At 46.3% G+C, this 18,436-nt stretch overlaps 2 protein-coding genes across 3 annotated transcripts in view; one reads left to right on the top strand and one right to left on the bottom strand.

Annotated features, from left to right (window-relative positions):
- PLAAT1 (phospholipase A and acyltransferase 1) overlaps window positions 1-18,436 on the top strand; it is a 381,602-nt gene that overhangs the window by 59,763 nt on the left and 303,403 nt on the right. The gene's annotated exons all lie outside the window — the stretch shown is intronic.
- LOC137571675 (probable cation-transporting ATPase 13A5) overlaps window positions 1-18,436 on the bottom strand; it is a 247,700-nt gene that overhangs the window by 24,067 nt on the left and 205,197 nt on the right. The window contains exon 24 of the mRNA XM_068281173.1: window positions 3,070-3,166. Coding sequence (XP_068137274.1) covers window positions 3,070-3,166 — 97 coding nt within the window. The remainder of the gene's footprint in view (window positions 1-3,069; window positions 3,167-18,436) is intronic.

The following is an 18,436-nucleotide window of genomic DNA, read 5'->3' as shown; positions in this document are numbered from 1 at the left end:
CCCGCAGGCATCCTGTGCCCATGCAACCACTCACCGATGCTCTGGCCTCGCCTCCGGCTCACTTCTGCAATTTCAGACTTTAAAGTCTGAAAACCACTGCGCCTGCATTGCCGTGTCCTCGCTTCCCCTGATGTCACCAGGAGTGCACGGCGCAGGCACAGACCATACTGGGCCTGCGCAGTACGCTCCTGGTGCCATCAGCGGGATCAAGGACACGGCAACGCAGGTGCTGTGGTTTTCAGACTTTAAAGTCTGAAATTCCAGAAGTCAACCAGAGGCGGGGCTGGAGCATTGGGGAGTGGCTGCGCGGGCGCAGGATGTCTGTGGGGGACCATTAGAAGCCCCGGGTAACTTCAACTCATTTTCCCCTGACCCCCCTACAGTGTCCCTTTAACTGTTAAAGATGAATAGGTGCAACTTGATCATCAATTAAACAACCAAAGAGATACTAGAAGGGGAATGGACTTTTGAGTGCAGCCCGGCATTCAAATTCATAATAAAACACTAAGCTCAAGGATGTATCTTTGAAATTCATTAATGCTTTATTGAATGCTAACCCTACTAGGAGACATTAAAACTACCATAGCAGCTCTCATGGTAAATAGCCCCAATGCTGAAGTATACAGATATACCTAGACAGCTCCTATGTCAAAATTATGCAGTTAATCATCTGACTCTTTGCTATCCCCATATGCAATGTGCACTGCATGGAAATCCTTCATAGCTGAGAAAAACAAAAGTTTGCTTTCTTAAAACAGAAAGAATTTGCGATAATTCAGGTTGGAGTGAGCTTGAGATGTCTCCCAGGGCATCACTGCTGAATATATGCAAATTAACCATTGTACCCTTAGAAGCTAAACACATCTCCAGAACCACTGGAATGCAATGATGTGTCAGCTTGTTAATTTGTACAGAGCCATAATAATCCAACATGCATACAGAATTAATCCATTAATTCTTTACATTACAAATCAATCCATGCCATGCACTGATGAGTCTGTATGCATGTTGGATTATTATGGCTCTGTACAAATTAACAAGCTGACACATCATTGCATTCCAGCGGTTCTGGAGGTGTGTTTAGCTTCTAAGGGTACAATGGTTAATTTGCATATATTCAGCAGTGATGCACTGGGAGACATCTCAAGCTCACTCTAACCTGAATTATCGCACATTTTTTCTGTTTTAAAGCGGAATATAACCCTGCATTTCAACTTTGCTCTAAAACATTATTTACAGTTTATTATATGCAACCAGCATTTTTTTTTTACTAGACCAGCATTGGAAGGGTTACACACAGAGGTTTAAAGTTCCTGGAGAGAACTGCAGACGCATCCGAAGCTTACATAGATACATTTTGTTTACTTAAATATATCTAAGTGTGGAATGTGACTCACTCTCTCTGACTGTACAGGAGCTGGAGGACAGCCAAAGAGTGTGTAACATTTATCACTTGTTACATTCTATTTAATTAAATGTATCTATCTGAACTTCTGCATATCTCTCCATGGAACTTTAAACCTCTGTGTGTAACCCTTCCAATGCTGGTCAAGTAAAAAAAAAATCTGGTTGCATATAATATGCTGTAAATAATGTTTTAGAGCAAAGTTGAAATGCAGTGTTATATTCCGCTTTAAGAGAGCAAACTTTTGTTTTTCTTAACATCTTAGTAAGGGGGCTTTTAGGACCATTGTAGCTCCACACACTCCAATGAGTTCTGGGTCACCATGAGCTTGCTAGTTAGTCTGTACCTCTCGGTGTAACAAGCCCTACTGCATAGAGCCAAATTAATCCATGCCATGCGCTGATGAGGATCAAACAATCCGAAACAGTCTGTATGCATGTTGTATTATTATGGCTCTGTACAAATTAACAAGCTGACACATCATTGCATTCCAGCGGCTCTGGAGGTTTGTTTGCTGGGTACAGGTTGGAGGCGCCCGGGAAAGGATGTTCAATATAATACTCTATATGGCAGTATCCAACTACTACAAAATAGGTTGTCCTACCTTATAGGTGTCCCTTTGGGAAATAGAGACAATCAGAAGTAAAAAGGGAATAATTTTAATGGTGCACTAGATGACAACATGTTTCACGGTCACAGCCGCTTCATCAGGTCAATAGCAGTGCCTGTAATGCAGGGAGTCCGTGTGTCCGGGCGCCATGGACACACGGACTCCCTGCATTACAGGCACTGCTATTGACCTGATGAAGCGGCTGTGACCGTGAAATGTGTTGTCATCTAGTGCACCATTAAAATTATTCCCTTTTTACTTCTGATTGTCTTTATTTCCCAAAGGGACACCTATAAGGTAGGACAACCTATTTTGTAGTAGTTGGATACTGCCATATAGAGTATTATATTAATCATCCTTTCCCGGGCGCCTCCAACCTGTACCCAGCAAGTTTACACCCCTCTTGTCAGTAGGGGAGATTAGGCCGATTTTTAGTCGACCGTTAAATCGTTTTTTTGGAGCAGTGACCACCTAGGACTTAAAGGCTGAGTGGGGACGGTACTTCCCCACCTGCGGACACAAGTGGTTGCCTTTACTGCAACCCACGTTTGTGAGTATAATTATTGCTTTAAATAGCTACATCCAGATCCACTAACCATATTGCACCAGATTGGGCTCCCGGATCTCTCTGTGTTTTTTCTCTCTACTATCCTGGAGGTTTGTTTAGCTTCTAAGAGTACAATGGTTAATTTGCATATATTCAGCAGTGATGCACTGGGAGACATCTCAAGCTCACTCCAACCTGAATTATCGCAAATTATTTCTGTTTTAAGAAAGCAAACTTTTGTTTTTCAATATCAAGCTGACACACTAGATGGCAGTGGTGTAAGATTTTCAGCATACGCTGCAGGGAAAACAAATCAGAAGAACAGATTGCAGAATCAAATAGCAAATTACCAGCAGGGCACAGGTCAGCTGGTGTTCATTATGCATACTCTATGGAAAACTTTCCCAGCATATTGGCCTGATACTGCCGCTGTACACACTGAGATGAGCCATAAGAAACATGCATCAACATTGTGTTGTTCACAGTCACAAAGCATTGTTTTCTTACCCAAAACAGGAAGAGCATGCAGATGAGTACAATCATTGTATACACAATGAGGTATTTAAACAAGTTTACTGAGATCACAAGTGTATTTCTTCCTTCCCTGTGAATCAGGAGTAAAAAGATGCTCATTAGTGAAAATCAGCTGTTCACTTAAGCTATCATATCATACTACGGTAATTATAATTTGTCATATAATTACATTTGAGGCAACAATTCTGCAACATAGTTTAAAACAATGTAAATAACATTATTATTTTTTATATTCATTCAGTTCTTGTAGAGCAATCAGCAAAGCTTTATCTGTGTTTTCACTCCCTATAATTGCCTGGATCTATACCACAAACATACCTGTGTGTTAAAGTGAACCTCCAGACTAAAAATCTACTCAGCAGCACTGAAAAGGCTTGGTGTTACTTTAACAGTTTCACAGCATCAGAACTTTGTTTCTCTTACCCAAGCCCCGGGCATTTTTCCCCTGATGCTGTGCAAAGCATGATGGGATTTTTGATGTTGTTGTTCTCCTTCTGCTGTTTTGGCACACATTTTTTTTTAATTTTGAATTCGAGATTTGAAGCCTAGGGCGCCCAGCTGGGAGGGGTGATCAGGACACAGGACAGTTGGAACTGTGTCTCATGCTCCCTGTCACCTCCTTTCAACCAAAAAGATGGCTGCCCTCAATGCCCTCAGAAAATCGCAAACATTTGCCGGTTCTGTTCAGGATGGGTAAGAGATTATATTACCTATCTATTTTAATTAACATAACTAATGTAACTTAATGACAGTATGTTTGTTTAGGCTGAAGTTCCCCTTTAAAGTAGAGAAGCACATGAAGGCTGCCATATTTACATCTAAACAATACCAGTTGCCTGGCAGTCCTACTGATCTTTTTGGCTGCAGTAGTGTGTGAAGCACACACCAGTAATAGGCATAGAGCTAATCCAGTCAGATTTCAGTAAAAGCACTAGATCTGCATGCTTGTCCAGGGTCCATGGATAAAGGTATATGAGGCAGAGGATCTTCATGACAGCCAGGCAATTTGCATGGTTCAAAAGGAAATAGGTTACATTTTAGGTTTAAGCATTGGCGAGGGAGGTGTGTGTATCAGTTAGAGTCAGGCACTGGTTGGAGGTTAGGCTGGTGCCTGGGGGTCGGTTAAGGTTAGGCATTGGCAGGAGGGTCGGGGGGCTTCTGTGAGAGCAGTGTTAGGTTTTGCAATAGAACAAAAACATGATCTAAAACCAGTAGAATGATCTTCACTAGCAAAGAAAATTTGGAAGACTGGCTGAAAATGTAGCAGATTTAATGTATCCGTCACTGTTGATGAAGTGTTTATTTGCAAAATTAACATTTATAAGCTGCTGTAAAATCTAACGAAGCTAAAGTAACGGTCCACCTCAAGACAATGTGCAGCTCTCCTCATTGTTATCTAAACATGGACTGAAAGTGAGTTTCAGTAGTATAATATTCTTCCTATTCTTGCAGAAAGCAGCAGAGCAGAGAATTAAAATGCAGCCATCAGCAAAAGTTTCTCCAAAAGGTGCATTCCATATCAATGAACTCTGACCTTGTGTCTGCAAAATGTACACTTGATAAATGCTCTATATGGCAAAAAATTGCTGAGTAATAATTAACACTGAAATACGGTTAATTATGTTGCTGCACCATTTTTTTTATCCATGTCTACACTTTGCACATTATGGTGAATTTTAACCACTTAACATCTCAGTCGTTTTCAGCTTATGCATCCGAGCAATGTTCACCTCCCATTCATTAGCCTATAACTTTATCACTACTTATCACAATGAACTGATCTATATCTTGTTTTTTCCGCCACCAATTCGGCTTTCTTTGGGGGGTACATTTTGCTAAGAGCCACTTTACTGTAAATGCATTTTAACAGGAAGAATAAGAAAAAAAATGAAAAAATTCATTATTTGTCAGTTTTCGGCCATTATAGTTTTAAAATAATACATGCCTCCATAATTAAAACCCACGTATTGTTATTGCCCATTTGTCACGGTTATTTCACCATTTAAATTATGTCCCTATCACAATGTATCGCGACAATATTTTATTTGGAAATAAAAGAGCATTTTTTCCGTTTTGCATACATCACTATTTACAAGCTTATAAAAAAAAATAGAGAGAAATATTTCATCTTTACATAGATATTTAAAAAGTTTAGACCCTTAGGTAAATATTTATGTTTTTTTTTTTTATAGTAATGTTTTTTTTGTTTTTTTTTATTAAACATTTTATGTGGGCATTTTTGGGAGGGTGGGATATAAAAGTGTTTTATTTGGGGAAATATTGGTGTATTGTAATGTTTTTGGGAATTTACTTGTAGTTTTACTTTTTGGCCACAAGATGGCAATCTCGATTTTTTTTACATGACGTCACTCTAAGCGTACAATGTACGCTTAGAGAGACACAGCTTCAGAAAGAGCGAAGCTTCCGAGAGAAGCTGTCGCTTTTTCAGCGGGGAAGAGGAATCAATGATCGGGCTCTATAGCCCGATAAATTGATTCCGTGGCTACCGACTCCGAGGCCGGAGTTTTTATACGTCAAGGAGGACAAAGTGGTTAAAAATGTTAAAGGTTTTTTGTTTGTTTATATATAACCATATAGTGGATCTATGCAATCCACCCTTACCTGAAACAGAGTTAATTAAATCACATATGTTGTTTCTTGCGTTGAACACCTATTTCTCTATCTTTCTAGTTATGTAAAAAAAAAAATCTACCCTAAGCAGCATGTGGCATCAAAAGAAAGTGTGTGAAGATTGATCAAATGTGCGTCAGCAAGTTAAGCTTGACTAGTCAGTAGTTCATTAGACATATAGCTAGAAAAAAATGTAAAAAGGAAAAAAGTTCAGGGTTAGGGATATCAATGCTTAGTAGAATGCATGGAGAAGCATTCAGTAGATCTCATAATTCAGTAGATCTCAATTGAAATGAAAGAACATTTATTGGACACTTTCTAAAAAAGACAACGCGTTTCACGGCGTAAGCCGCTTCCTCAGGTCGAGTATAGTGCTTATGATGCACACACTCCAGTTGCGGGGGCATCATAGGCACTATACTTGACCTGAGGAAGCGGCTTACACCGTGAAACGAGTTGTCTTACTCTTTTTTAGAAAGTGTCCAATTAATGTTCTTTTATTTCACTCGAGGTCTACTGAGTAGACCTCGAAGGTAGGACCCAGTTTTATAATTTTTTATTATTTTATACCATAGAGCTATTTATACTTCTAGACAGTGATTTTTTTACTTATCGAAGCTACCTGGGTGCCTCCTACCACTACATTATCTATTTACCACCCCCTACTAGGGGATCTTACCACCTCAGGTGGTCTTTTAAGTAGTTGCGACCTTCACTAGAGATGGCCCGAACCTCCGATTTTAGGTTCGCGAACCGCGAACACGAACTTCTGCAAAAGTTTGCGAACTTGCGAACCTCTGCAAACTGCAATAGACTTCTGGATTTGACACAGCAGCGTTTTAAGGGCAGAAATCACATTGCATGCTAAATTGGAAGCCTAAAGTGCTTTAAAACATCTTGCATGTGTATACACACCAAACTCACTGTGTAGTGCACCGCAAACAGCTGTTTGTGTAGTGATGGCCATGCTGGGCTACTGTGCACCATAGCCAGAGTGCAGGTGATGGCGGCTTTCCAGCCCATATGGTCGGGCTGAGGTAGCTCAATGACAGAACAACAGTGACTGAGTGTCCAGCTGATCGAATTTGGTCTGTCACAATGAAACAACGACCTTATTATGTTGGGTGTGCCCCCACCCCAAGACACTCATATAGCCGGCGGTCATTGCTTCATTGTGATACACAAGCCCCTTCACTGCGGCAAGGTAACAATCACAAAAGGGAATTGACACATGTACATGCCTTTTGTTTTTGTGTTGCAGCTTCAGTGCAGCCAGAAAAATTAGGCAGGCATGTACACACACCAGAAAAATTATTATAGCGGCCTCTGCTAGCAGCGGCCTTAAAAATTCAGGAATCTACCTGGAGTCCTGGTGGACCCTGTTGGTGGTAGCAGACAAGCGGCCTGCGGGCAGAGATGCTGTGTGGGGACCGACTTAGTCTTGGGGCAGGCAGCCAGTCACACGACGTGCAGGCAGATATGCTGTGTGTGTGGGGACTGACTTAGTCTTCGGGCGGGCAGTAACCCTCTGGGATCCATGGCTCATTAATTTTGATAAAAGTGAGGTACTGAACACTTTTGTGACCTAGGCGACTTCTCTTCTCAGTGACAATGCCTCCAGCGGTGCTGAAAGTCCTTTCTGACAGGACACTTGAGGCAGGGCAAGACAGAAGTTGTATGGCAAATTGTGACAGCTCTGGCCACAGGTCAAGCCTGCGCACCCATTAGTCCAGGGGTTCATCGCTGCTCACAGTGTGTACATCCACACTTAAGGCCAGGTAGTCGGCTACCTGATGGTCGAGGCGTTGGTGGAGGGTGGATCCGGAAGCGCTAAGGTGAGGTGTTGCACTAAAGAATGTCTGCATGTCCGACATCACCATGAGATCGCTGGAGCGTCCTGTCCTTGCCTGCATGGACATGGGAGAAGGCTTACTGGCAGTGGTACCTTTATTCCATTGTGCTGTGACATCACCCTTAAATGCACTGTAAAGCATAGTTGCCAGCTTGTTCTGCATGTGCAGCATCCTTTCTGCCTTCAGGTGAGTTGGTAACATCTCCAACCCTTTGTGCCTATACTGAGGGTCTAGTAGCCTGGCCACCCAGTAATTGTCATTCCCCTTGAGTTTTTTCATATGGGGTCCCTCAACAGACTGGACAGCATGAAAGATGCCATCTGCACAAAGTTGATTCCAGACGTACTATCCAACTCCTCTTGCTCTACCTCAGTGATGTCAGGTAAGTTCTCCTCCTCCCCCCAGCCACGAACAATACCATGGGAACGTTGAGCAGCACAAGCCCCCTGTGATGCCTGCTACGGTTGTTCTTCTGCTGCCTCCTCCTAAAAAAAAACACCTTCCTCATCATCGGACTCCTTTTTCCCACACAACTCTTCCTCCTCCTCCACCACCCTCTGTGCTGCTGCAGGTGTTGAGGAAACATCTGGTTCTGCTGAGAATTGATCCCACAACTCTCCCTCCTGTAACTGTTCTTATTCCCGCTCCTCCACAGCTTGATCCACCACTCTATACACGGCACACTCCAGAAAGAAGGCATACGGGATCAAGTCGCTGATGGCGCCTTCACTGCGACTCACCATGTTTATCACCTCCTCAAACAGCCGCATGAGCCTGCAGGAATTTCGCATGAGTGTCCAGTTCTTCGGCCAGAAAATTCCCATCTCCCCAGAGCATGTCCTTCTACTGTAGTTGTAGAGATACTGGGTGACGGCTTCCTTCTGTTGTAGCAGGCGTTTGAACATCAGGAGGGTTGAATTCCAGCGAGTCGGGTAAATGCAAATCAAGCGCCTCACCAGCAAGTTGTTTCTCTACTGAATATCGGCCAAGCGTGCCATGGCCGTGTAAGACTGCCTGAAATGCCCACACAACTTCTTGGCCTGCTTCAAAACGTCCTATAAGCCTGGGTATTTACTCACAAATATCTGGATTACAAGATTGATCACATGTGCCATGCAGGGTACATGTGTCAACTTTCCCAAATTCAAAGGTGAAATGAGATTGCTGCTGTTGTCACACACCACATTGCCAATCTCCAGTTGGTGCGGGGTCAGCCACTGATCCACCTGTTTGCTCAGAGCAGGCAGGAGAGCTGCTCCAGTGTGACTTTGAGGCTAGACATGTCTAAGAATGCATGACACCGTCGTACCTGGCATGCAGCATAGGCCCTGGGGAGCTGGGGCTGTGTAGCTGGAGAGGAGATCGCAGCACTACTAGAGTTGTGCTGCCACTCAGCCAAGGAGGAGGAGGAGGATGACAGCAAAGAGGATGTAGCAGAAGGAGCAGGAGGAGAAGGAGAAGAGGTGGCAGCAGGCCTGCCTGCAAGCCGTGGAGGTGTCACAACTAGGTTTACTGCACAGTAGTGGTGCTCAAATACCCCTTTTCAAAATTCGAGTTAGGTCGAATTCGAATAGTAAATTATTCGAGGTCAGTCGAATATTCGAGTCGAATAATTTTTACTATTCGATTCGACCTCGGAATTCGAGCTCACTATTCGAGTCGGTATTCGAGCTCATTATTCGAGCTGACTATTCGAAATGGCCTTAAATAGCTTCCAACACTTGTTTTGAGGGTGAATGATGCAAGAAACCTCTTTTTTTCCAAGTAACAACAGCAAGTGATTATGTGGGGATGTTCCTTTAAAAAAAAAAAGTTGAAAAGAGAAGTTGTGTCCAGAAATTTGTTCAGTACTGTATATACTTCTTCTTCTTCTTCTTTATCTTCTGTATCTTCTTCTTCTTCTTCTTCTATATCTTCTTCTTCTATATCTTCTTCTATATCTTCTTCTTCTTTTATATTGTCTTCTTCTTCTTCATCATCTTCTTCATCTTCTTCATCATCATCTTCTTCTTCTTCATCTTCTTTTTCTTCATCTTCTTCATCTTCTTCATCTTCTTCATCTTCTTTTTCTTCATCTTCTTCATCTTCTTCATCTTCTTCATCTTCATCTTCTTCATCTTCTTCATCTTCTTCATCTTCATCTTCTTCATCTTCTTCATCTTCTTCTTCATCTTCTTCATCTTCTTCTTCTTCTTCATCTTCATCTTCTTCTTCTTCATCTTCTTCTTCTTCATCTTCTTCTTCTTCATCATCTTCTTCTTCTTCATCTTCTTCTTCTTCATCATCTTCTTCATCTTCTTCATCTTCATCTTCTTCATCTTCTTCATCTTCTTCTTCTTCATCTTCATCTTCTTCATCTTCATCTTCTTCTTCTTCTTCTTCTTCTTCTTCTTCTTCTTCTTCTTCATCTTCTTCTTCTTCATCTTCTTCATCTTCTTCTATATCGTCTTCTTCTTCACTTATTTCTCTTTTCAAATTTTTTTTTTAAAGAAATGCAGCTATTTTTGAGCGTAACAAATAGCTGGTGGCGCACGCATGTTGGAAGCGCCATTGTATGTGCTCCCTGGCAGTGGAAACACACAGACAGCAGGAGGTAAATTCAGCAGCAGGAGGAGGAGGATGAGTGTGTGGCAGCAGGCAGTCAATGAGGCAGGCAGTGTGACATAATAGCCCTGGTACCTAGCGGTGATACCAGGGCTGTAAATAAACACAGCAGGCAGGAGGTCCCAGACAGCGGTCGTGCGGCCCACATTGTGTCCAATACACAACTGGGACAACACAGTTTTCAACCCGGGCACCTCAGAAAAATTAAACCTTTTTTTTTTTTTTGGTTTTTTTTTTTTGGTTTTTACAACAAATTACACAGATATAGCTATTTTTTGACGTAATAGCTGGTGGCAGAGTGGCAGCAGAAGGTAAATCTGTGTACCCTGGCAGTGGGAAACACAGACAGACAGCAGCAGCAGCAGGAGGAATGGAGGAGTAATGTGAGCAGCTATTGTTTGACGTAATAGCTGGTGGCAGAGTGGCAGCAGAAGCTAATTCTGTGTACCCTGGCAGTGGGAAACACAGACAGACAGCAGCAGCAGGAGGAATGGAGGAGTAGTGTGAGTGTGGCAGCAGGCAGGCAGCGTGACATAATAGCCCTGGTACCTAGCGGTGATACCAGGCCGTAAATGAACACAACAGGAGGTCCCAGACAGCGGTCGTGCAGCCCACATCGTGTCCAATACACAACTGGGACAACACAGTTTTCAACCCGGGCACCTCAGAAAAATTAAACCTTTTTTTTTGTAATGGTTTTGTAGTTTTGGTTTTACAACCAATTACACAGATATAGCTATTTTTTGACGTAATAGCTGGTGGCAGAGTGGCAGCAGAAGGTAAATCTGTGTACCCTGGCGTTGGGAAACACAGACAGACAGCAGCAGCAGCAGGAGGAATGGAGGAGTAATTATGTGTGCAGCTATTGTTTGACGTAATAGCTGGTGGCAGACTGGCAGCAGAAGGTAATTCTGTGTACCCTGGCAGTGGGAAACACAGACAGACAGCAGCAGCAGGAGGAATGGAGGAGTAGTGTGAGTGTGGCAGCAGGCAGGCAGCGTGACATAATAGCCCTGGTACCTAGCGGTGATACCAGGCCGTAAATGAACACAACAGGAGGTCCCAGACAGCGGTCATGCAGCCCACATCGTGTCCAATACACAACTGGGACAACACAGTTGTCAACCCGGGCACCTCAGAAAAATTAAACCTTTTTTTTTGTAATGGTTTTGTAGTTTTGGTTTTACAACCAATTACACAGATATAGCTATTTTTTGACGTAATAGCTGGTGGCAGAGTGGCAGCAGAAGGTAAATCTGTGTACCCTGGCGTTGGGAAACACAGACAGACAGCAGCAGCAGCAGGAGGAATGGAGGAGTAATTATGTGTGCAGCTATTGTTTGACGTAATAGCTGGTGGCAGACTGGCAGCAGAAGGTAATTCTGTGTACCCTGGCAGTGGGAAACACAGACAGACAGCAGCAGCAGGAGGAATGGAGGAGTAGTGTGAGTGTGGCAGCAGGCAGGCAGCGTGACATAATAGCCCTGGTACCTAGCGGTGATACCAGGCCGTAAATGAACACAACAGGAGGTCCCAGACAGCGGTCGTGCAGCCCACATCGTGTCCAATACACAACTGGGACAACACAGTTTTCAACCCGGGCACCTCAGAAAAATTAAACCTTTTTTTTTTTTAATGGTTTTTTGGTTTTGTTTGTAAAACAAATTACACAGATATATAGCTATTGTTTGACGTAATAGCTGGTGGCAGAGTGGCAGCAGAAGGTAAATCTGTGTACCCTGGCAGTGGGAAACACAGACAGACAGCAGAAGGGCAGTACACAGCAGCCCACTGTAGGTGTAAAATGTGTGGCTGCAGGCGACGTAATAGTCAAAGTGAACCAGGCTGGCTTAGTGAGCAGGAGCCAGGAGGTGGTAAAGGGTGGTAAGGCACATTAACGATGGTTCTTAGCCAGTTCATGTCCCCCTCTCGCCGACAACAGGGGCCAGGAACTCGCCTTCCACCCACGCCTGGTTCATCTTGAGAAACGTCAGTCTGTCCACAGACTTGTGAGACAGACGTGAGCGTTTCTTGGTGACCACACCACCAGCTGCACTGAAGCAGCGCTCGGACAGCACGCTGGAAGGGGGGCAGGACAGCACTTCCAGGGCGTACTGCGCCAGCTCGCTCCAGATCTCCAGGCGCTTGACCCAATACTCCATGGGATCAACAGGGGCATCGCTGTCAAGCCCGCTGTAGGACCCCATGTAGTCAGCCACCATGCGGGTCAGGCGCTGGCTGTGACCGGTGGAGGATGCTGCTGCATGCACCTCCTCTCTAGTCACTGCTGCCGGAGCCTCTACAGTCCTGTAGAGCTCGTGGCTGAGAGACAGCAGGTCTGTGGGGCGCTTGCTGCTGGATGCAGGCACCTGCTGCTGCCTCTGTGCTGGCTGCTGGACAGTGGGGGTGGAAGGCTGGGGGAAGGCTTCCTCCAAGCGCTCAACAAGGGCCTGCTGCAAGCTCCTTATTTGTTGCGCTGGGTCTCCTCCTGCAGGCGGCAGGAACTGGCTCAACTTCCCCTTGAGGCGTGGGTCCAACATCATGCTGATCCAGATGTCCTCCCTCTGCTTCATCTGGATCACCCTGGGGTCTCTGCGCAGGCACGTCAGCATGTGCGCTGCCATTGGGAAGAGGCGGGCCACGTCTGCTGGCACATCGACGGCAGTGCTGCTGTCCTTATCCTCCTCCTCTGCCTCGTCAGCCTCATCCTCTCTCCACCCCCGCACCAACTCAGCTGCACTGTGCTGCTCCCCCTCATCAGCAGCAAGGTCAGGGACCTCCACCAAGTCCTCCTCCTCCTCCCCCTCAGAGGTGGACTGTGCAGCTGCTTGCCGCTCCTGCTGGTCCAAGGCTGCCGCTCCCTGTTCCAGCAAAGCATCGAGGGCCCTGTTCAGCAGACAAACCAGGGGCACCCACTCGCAGACCATAGCATGGTCCCTGCTCACCATGTTAGTGGCCTGCAGAAAGGGAGCCAGCACTAAGCACACCTGCTGCATGTGCCTCCAGTCATCATCGGGGACGATGGACGGGATGTTGCTGGTCTTGTCCCTTCTCTGAGCGGCGGAAACAGTGGCCAGGGCAAGATACTGTTTGACAGCGCGCTTCTGTTCAACCAGACGCTCCAACATCGCCAGGGTGGAGTTCCAGCGAGTCGGAACGTCAAGGATCAGCCGATGGCATGGCAGATCCAGCTCCTTTTGCACGTCTTCCAGGCTTGCACAGGCTGCAGCCGAGCGCCGGAAGTGACGCACAACGTTCCTTGCCGTTTCCAGCAGTTCGCCCATCCCCTGGTAGGTGCGCAAGAACTTCTGCACCACCAGGTTCAGCACGTGGGCAAGACAGGGGATGTGGGTCAGGTTTCCCCTGTCTATTGCGGCAACCAGATTGGCCCCATTGTCGGCCACCACCTCTCCGACTCTGAGGCCTCTGGGGGTCAGCCAAATCCTCTCCTGCTCCTGGAGTTTGGCCAACACATGGGTTGCCGTCAGCTTGGTCTTCCCAAGGCTGACCAAGTGCAGCAGAGCTTGGCAGTGGCGGGCCTTCACGCTGCTGCTGAGGCGGGGGGTTTGGCCAGGTGTGCCGGAGGATGGCAGAGGATCGGAGGAACCTGCTGCAGTTCCCCTGACCCTGCGGGGTGGCACCACCCACTGTGTTGCTGCTGCTGCTGTGCCCGCTGCTGCTCTCCCATCCTCACCCCCTTCCACCAAGCTGACCCAGTGGACAGTGAAGGACAGGTAGCGGCCTGTCCCGAAGCGGCTGCTCCAGGAGTCCATGGTGACGTGGACCCTTTCACCAACCGCGTGCTCCAGCCCTCGCTCCACATTGGCCATCACAAAGCGGTGCAGTGCAGGAATGGCCTTGCGGGAGAAAAAGTGTCTGCTGGGGAGCTGCCAGTCTGGGGCTGCGCAAGCAAGCAGCGCACGAATGTCGCTCCCCTCCTGCACGAGCGTGTACGGCAGGAGTTGGGAGCACATGGCCCGTGCCAGCAAGCCGTTCAGCTGCCGCACGCGACGGCTGCTGGGAGGCAGAGCCCTAACCACCCCCTGGAAGGACTCGCTCAAAAGGCTCTGGCGTGGCCTTTTGCTGGCACGGGAATCAGCAGACACAGCGGAGGAGGCCACTGAGAACTGGCTGCCAGAACAGGCCTCAGTGTCGGCGGCAGGAGTTGCAGAGGGGGGAGGAGCAGTGCGTTTCCGCACTCCTGCTGGTGCTGCTGGAGGAGCAGGAGGGCGGGTGGCTGCTGTTGCTGCTGCTGCTGCTGCTGCTGCTGAAGGCTGTGCAGTGATGGGTGTGGTGCCACTGCCAGCACCAGATGCCTTCAGCTTCTGGAACTCCTCATGCTGGTGGAAATGTTTCGCAGCAAGGTGGTTGATGAGCGAGCTGGTGCTGAACTTTAAGGGGTCTGCACCTCTGCTCAACTTCCGCTGACAGTGGTTGCAAGTGGCGTACTTGCTGTACACAGTGGGCATGGTGAAATATCGCCAGATTGGTGACAGAAACATCCCCCTACGGCATGGAAGCGCTGCTGCCTGTCTCCCTGTGGTGGTTGGGGGGGGGGGCTTGGGTGCGGCTGGTGGTGGTACTGGCAGATGCTGCTGCTGCTGCTGAGCCTGAGACACCAGCAAGCTGTGGGACCTGCCTACTGCTGCCAATGCTTGCAATGATGCGCCTCCTTGCAAGGCCCACAAGCGCATCCTCCTCCTCCTCCTCAGAGCTGCTGAGGACGACATCCCCTGGAGTTGGTGGCACCCAGTCTCTGTCTGTCACCGGGTCATCATCATCCTCCCCCTCCTGAAACATGTCCTGCTGGGATGATGACCCCCCAAACTCCTCTCCTGATGCATGGATGGGCTGCTTGACTGTCGCCACAGTCTTGCTGTCCAATCCCTCATCCCCCAAAGTGCCCATCAGCATCTCCTCCTCAAGATCGCCAACAACAGCAGACAATTTACTCATGATGCCTGGGGTCAAAAGACTGCTGAATGACAGGTCGGCGAGTGACGGTGAACTGGCCTCCTCCCCAGACCCTGCTGGGCGGCTGCTGCGAACAGGGGTGGTGGTGGTGGTGGTGGTGGTGAGGGTGGAGGCCTCGGATGCAGAGCTGATGGCGGGCTGCTCATCCTCCGTCATGAGTTGCACCACAGTGTCTGCATGCTTTTCCTCAGTGGGACGTTTCCGACCCGGCTGGAGGAAAATCGGAGCAGGTGCTACACGCTGCTGCTGCTGTGTCTCTGCAGCGTGAGTTGCAGATGCTCCTGCTGGGCGGCGCCCAAGGCGTCCACGGCCAGTGGCTATGGGAGGAATGTTAGCCACTGACGCTGCTGCTGCTGCTGCGGAACTGTGCATGGTGGCGCGGCCGCGGCCTGCCACAATGCTGCTCCCTCTCCTCCTGATTCCCTTGCTGCCCTTCCCCTTGCCCAAACCGCGCTGGCTGCCACTTCCAGACATCTTCGATGTTTTGGGCGTATAGACAAAAGTTTTTTAAAAGGGCGGGTGAAAAGTGGGGTACTTTAATGGAGTGGGTTGGTGGGTGAGGTGACTGAGTGAGTGTCCCTAGTACAGTAAGTAAGTAGTAACAGTCAGGAAGTACAACTAGCAGTTACAATAATCAGTAGTAATCACAAGTAAATTTAGTGTGTGTACACTACAGACAGTGAGTGCACGCACGCGCAAACACGCGCAGGAGCTAGCCTATGAACAGTGACTGAGTGAGTGTCCCTAGTACAGTAAGTAAGTAAGTAGTAACAGTCAGTAAGTACAACTAACTAATTACAATAATCAATCAGTAATCAGAAGGAAATAGAGTGTGTGTAGTGTGTGTACACAGACAGTGAGTGCACACACGCAGGAGCTAGTAGCCTATGAACAGTGACTGAGTGTCCTAGACTCCTAGTACAGTAAGAGTAAGTAGTAACAGTAAGTACAACTAACTAATTACAATAATCAATCAGTTATCAGAAGGAAATAGAGTGTGTGACTGTGTGTGGTGTGTGTACACAGACAGTGAGTGCACACACGCAGGAGCTAGTAGCCTATGAACAGTGACTGAGTGTCCTAGACTCCTAGTACAGTAAGAGTAAGTAGTAACAGTAAGTACAACTAACTAATTACAATAAGCAATCAGTTATCAGAAGGAAATAGAGTGTGTGACTGTGTGTAGTGTGTGTACACAGACAGTGAGTGCACACACGCAGGAGCTAGTAGCCTATGAACAGTGACTGAGTGTCCTAGACTCCTAGTACAGTAAGAGTAAGTAGTAACAGTAAGTACAACTAACTAATTACAATAAGCAATCAGTTATCAGAAGGAAATAGAGTGTGTGTAGTGTGTGTACACAGACAGTGAGTGCACACACGCAGGAGCTAGTAGCCTATGAACAGTGACTGAGTGTCCTAGACTCCTAGTACAGTAAGAGTAAGTAGTAACAGTAAGTACAACTAACTAATTACAATAAGCAATCAGTTATCAGAAGGAAATAGAGTGTGTGTAGTGTGTGTACACAGACAGTGAGTGCACACACGCAGGAGCTAGTAGCCTATGAACAGTGACTGAGTGTCCTAGACTCCTAGTACAGTAAGAGTAAGTAGTAACAGTAAGTACAACTAACTAATTACAATAAGCAATCAGTTATCAGAAGGAAATAGAGTGTGTGTAGTGTGTGTACACAGACAGTGAGTGCACACACGCAGGAGCTAGTAGCCTATGAACAGTGACTGAGTGTCCTAGACTCCTAGTACAGTAAGAGTAAGTAGTAACAGTAAGTACAACTAACTAATTACAATAAGCAATCAGTTATCAGAAGGAAATAGAGTGTGTGTAGTATGTGTACACAGACAGTGAGTGCACACACGCAGGAGCTAGTAGCCTATGAACAGTGACTGAGTGTCCTAGACTCCTAGTACAGTAAGAGTAAGTAGTAACAGTAAGTACAACTAACTAATTACAATAAGCAGCAATCAGTTATCAGAAGGAAATAGAGTGTGTGTAGTGTGTGTACACAGACAGTGAGTGCACACACGCAGGAGCTAGTAGCCTATGAACAGTGACTGAGTGTCCTAGACTCCTAGTACAGTAAGAGTAAGTAGTAACAGTAAGTACAACTAACTAATTACAATAAGCAATCAGTTATCAGAAGGAAATAGAGTGTGTGTAGTGTGTGTACACAGACAGTGAGTGCACACACGCAGGAGCTAGTAGCCTATGAACAGTGACTGAGTGTCCTAGACTCCTAGTACAGTAAGAGTAAGTAGTAACAGTAAGTACAACTAACAAATTACAATAAGCAGCAATCACTTATCAGAAGGAAATAGAGTGTGTGTAGTGTGTGTACACAGACAGTGAGTGCACACACGCAGGAGCTAGTAGCCTATGAACAGTGACTGAGTGTCCTAGACTCCTAGTACAGTAAGAGTAAGTAGTAACAGTAAGTACAACTAACTAATTACAATAAGCAGCAATCAGTTATCAGAAGGAAATAGAGTGTGTGTAGTGTATGTACACAGACAGTGAGTGCACACACGCAGGAGCTAGTAGCCTATGAACAGTGACTGAGTGTCCTAGACTCCTAGTACAGTAAGAGTAAGTAGTAACAGTAAGTACAAACAACTAACTAATTACAATAATCAATCAGTTATCAGAAGGAAATAGAGTGTGTGTAGTGTGTGTACACAGACAGTGAGTGCACACACGCAGGAGCTAGTAGCCTATGAACAGTGACTGAGTGTCCTAGACTCCTAGTACAGTAAGAGTAAGTAGTAACAGTAAGTACAAACAACTAACTAATTACAATAATCAATCAGTTATCAGAAGGAAATAGAGTGTGTGTAGTGTGTGTACTAGTGTTGGGCGAACATCTAGATGTTCGGGTTCGGGCCGAACAGGCCGAACATGGCCACGATGTTCGGGTGTTCGACCCGAACTCCGAACATAATGGAAGTCAATGGGGACCCGAACTTTTGTGCTTTGTAAAGCCTCCTTATATGCTACATACCCCAAATTTACAGGGTATGTGCACCTTGGGAGTGGGTACAAGAGGAAAAAAAAATTTAGCAAAAAGAGCTTATAGTTTTTGAGAAAATCGATTTTAAAGTTTCAAAGGGAAAACTGTCTTTTAAATGCGGGAAATGTCTGTTTTCTTTGCACAGGTAACATGCTTTTTGTCGGCATGCAGTCATAAATGTAATACATATAAGAGGTTCCAGGAAAAGGGACCGGTAATGCTAACCCAGCAGCAGCACACGTGATGGAACAGG

Source organism: Hyperolius riggenbachi, chromosome 4, assembly GCF_040937935.1.
Source record: "Hyperolius riggenbachi isolate aHypRig1 chromosome 4, aHypRig1.pri, whole genome shotgun sequence".
Classification (NCBI taxonomy): Eukaryota; Metazoa; Chordata; class Amphibia; order Anura; family Hyperoliidae; genus Hyperolius; species Hyperolius riggenbachi.
The sequence above is the reverse complement of the archived record's forward strand: the minus strand, read 5'-3'. Positions and strand labels throughout refer to the sequence as shown.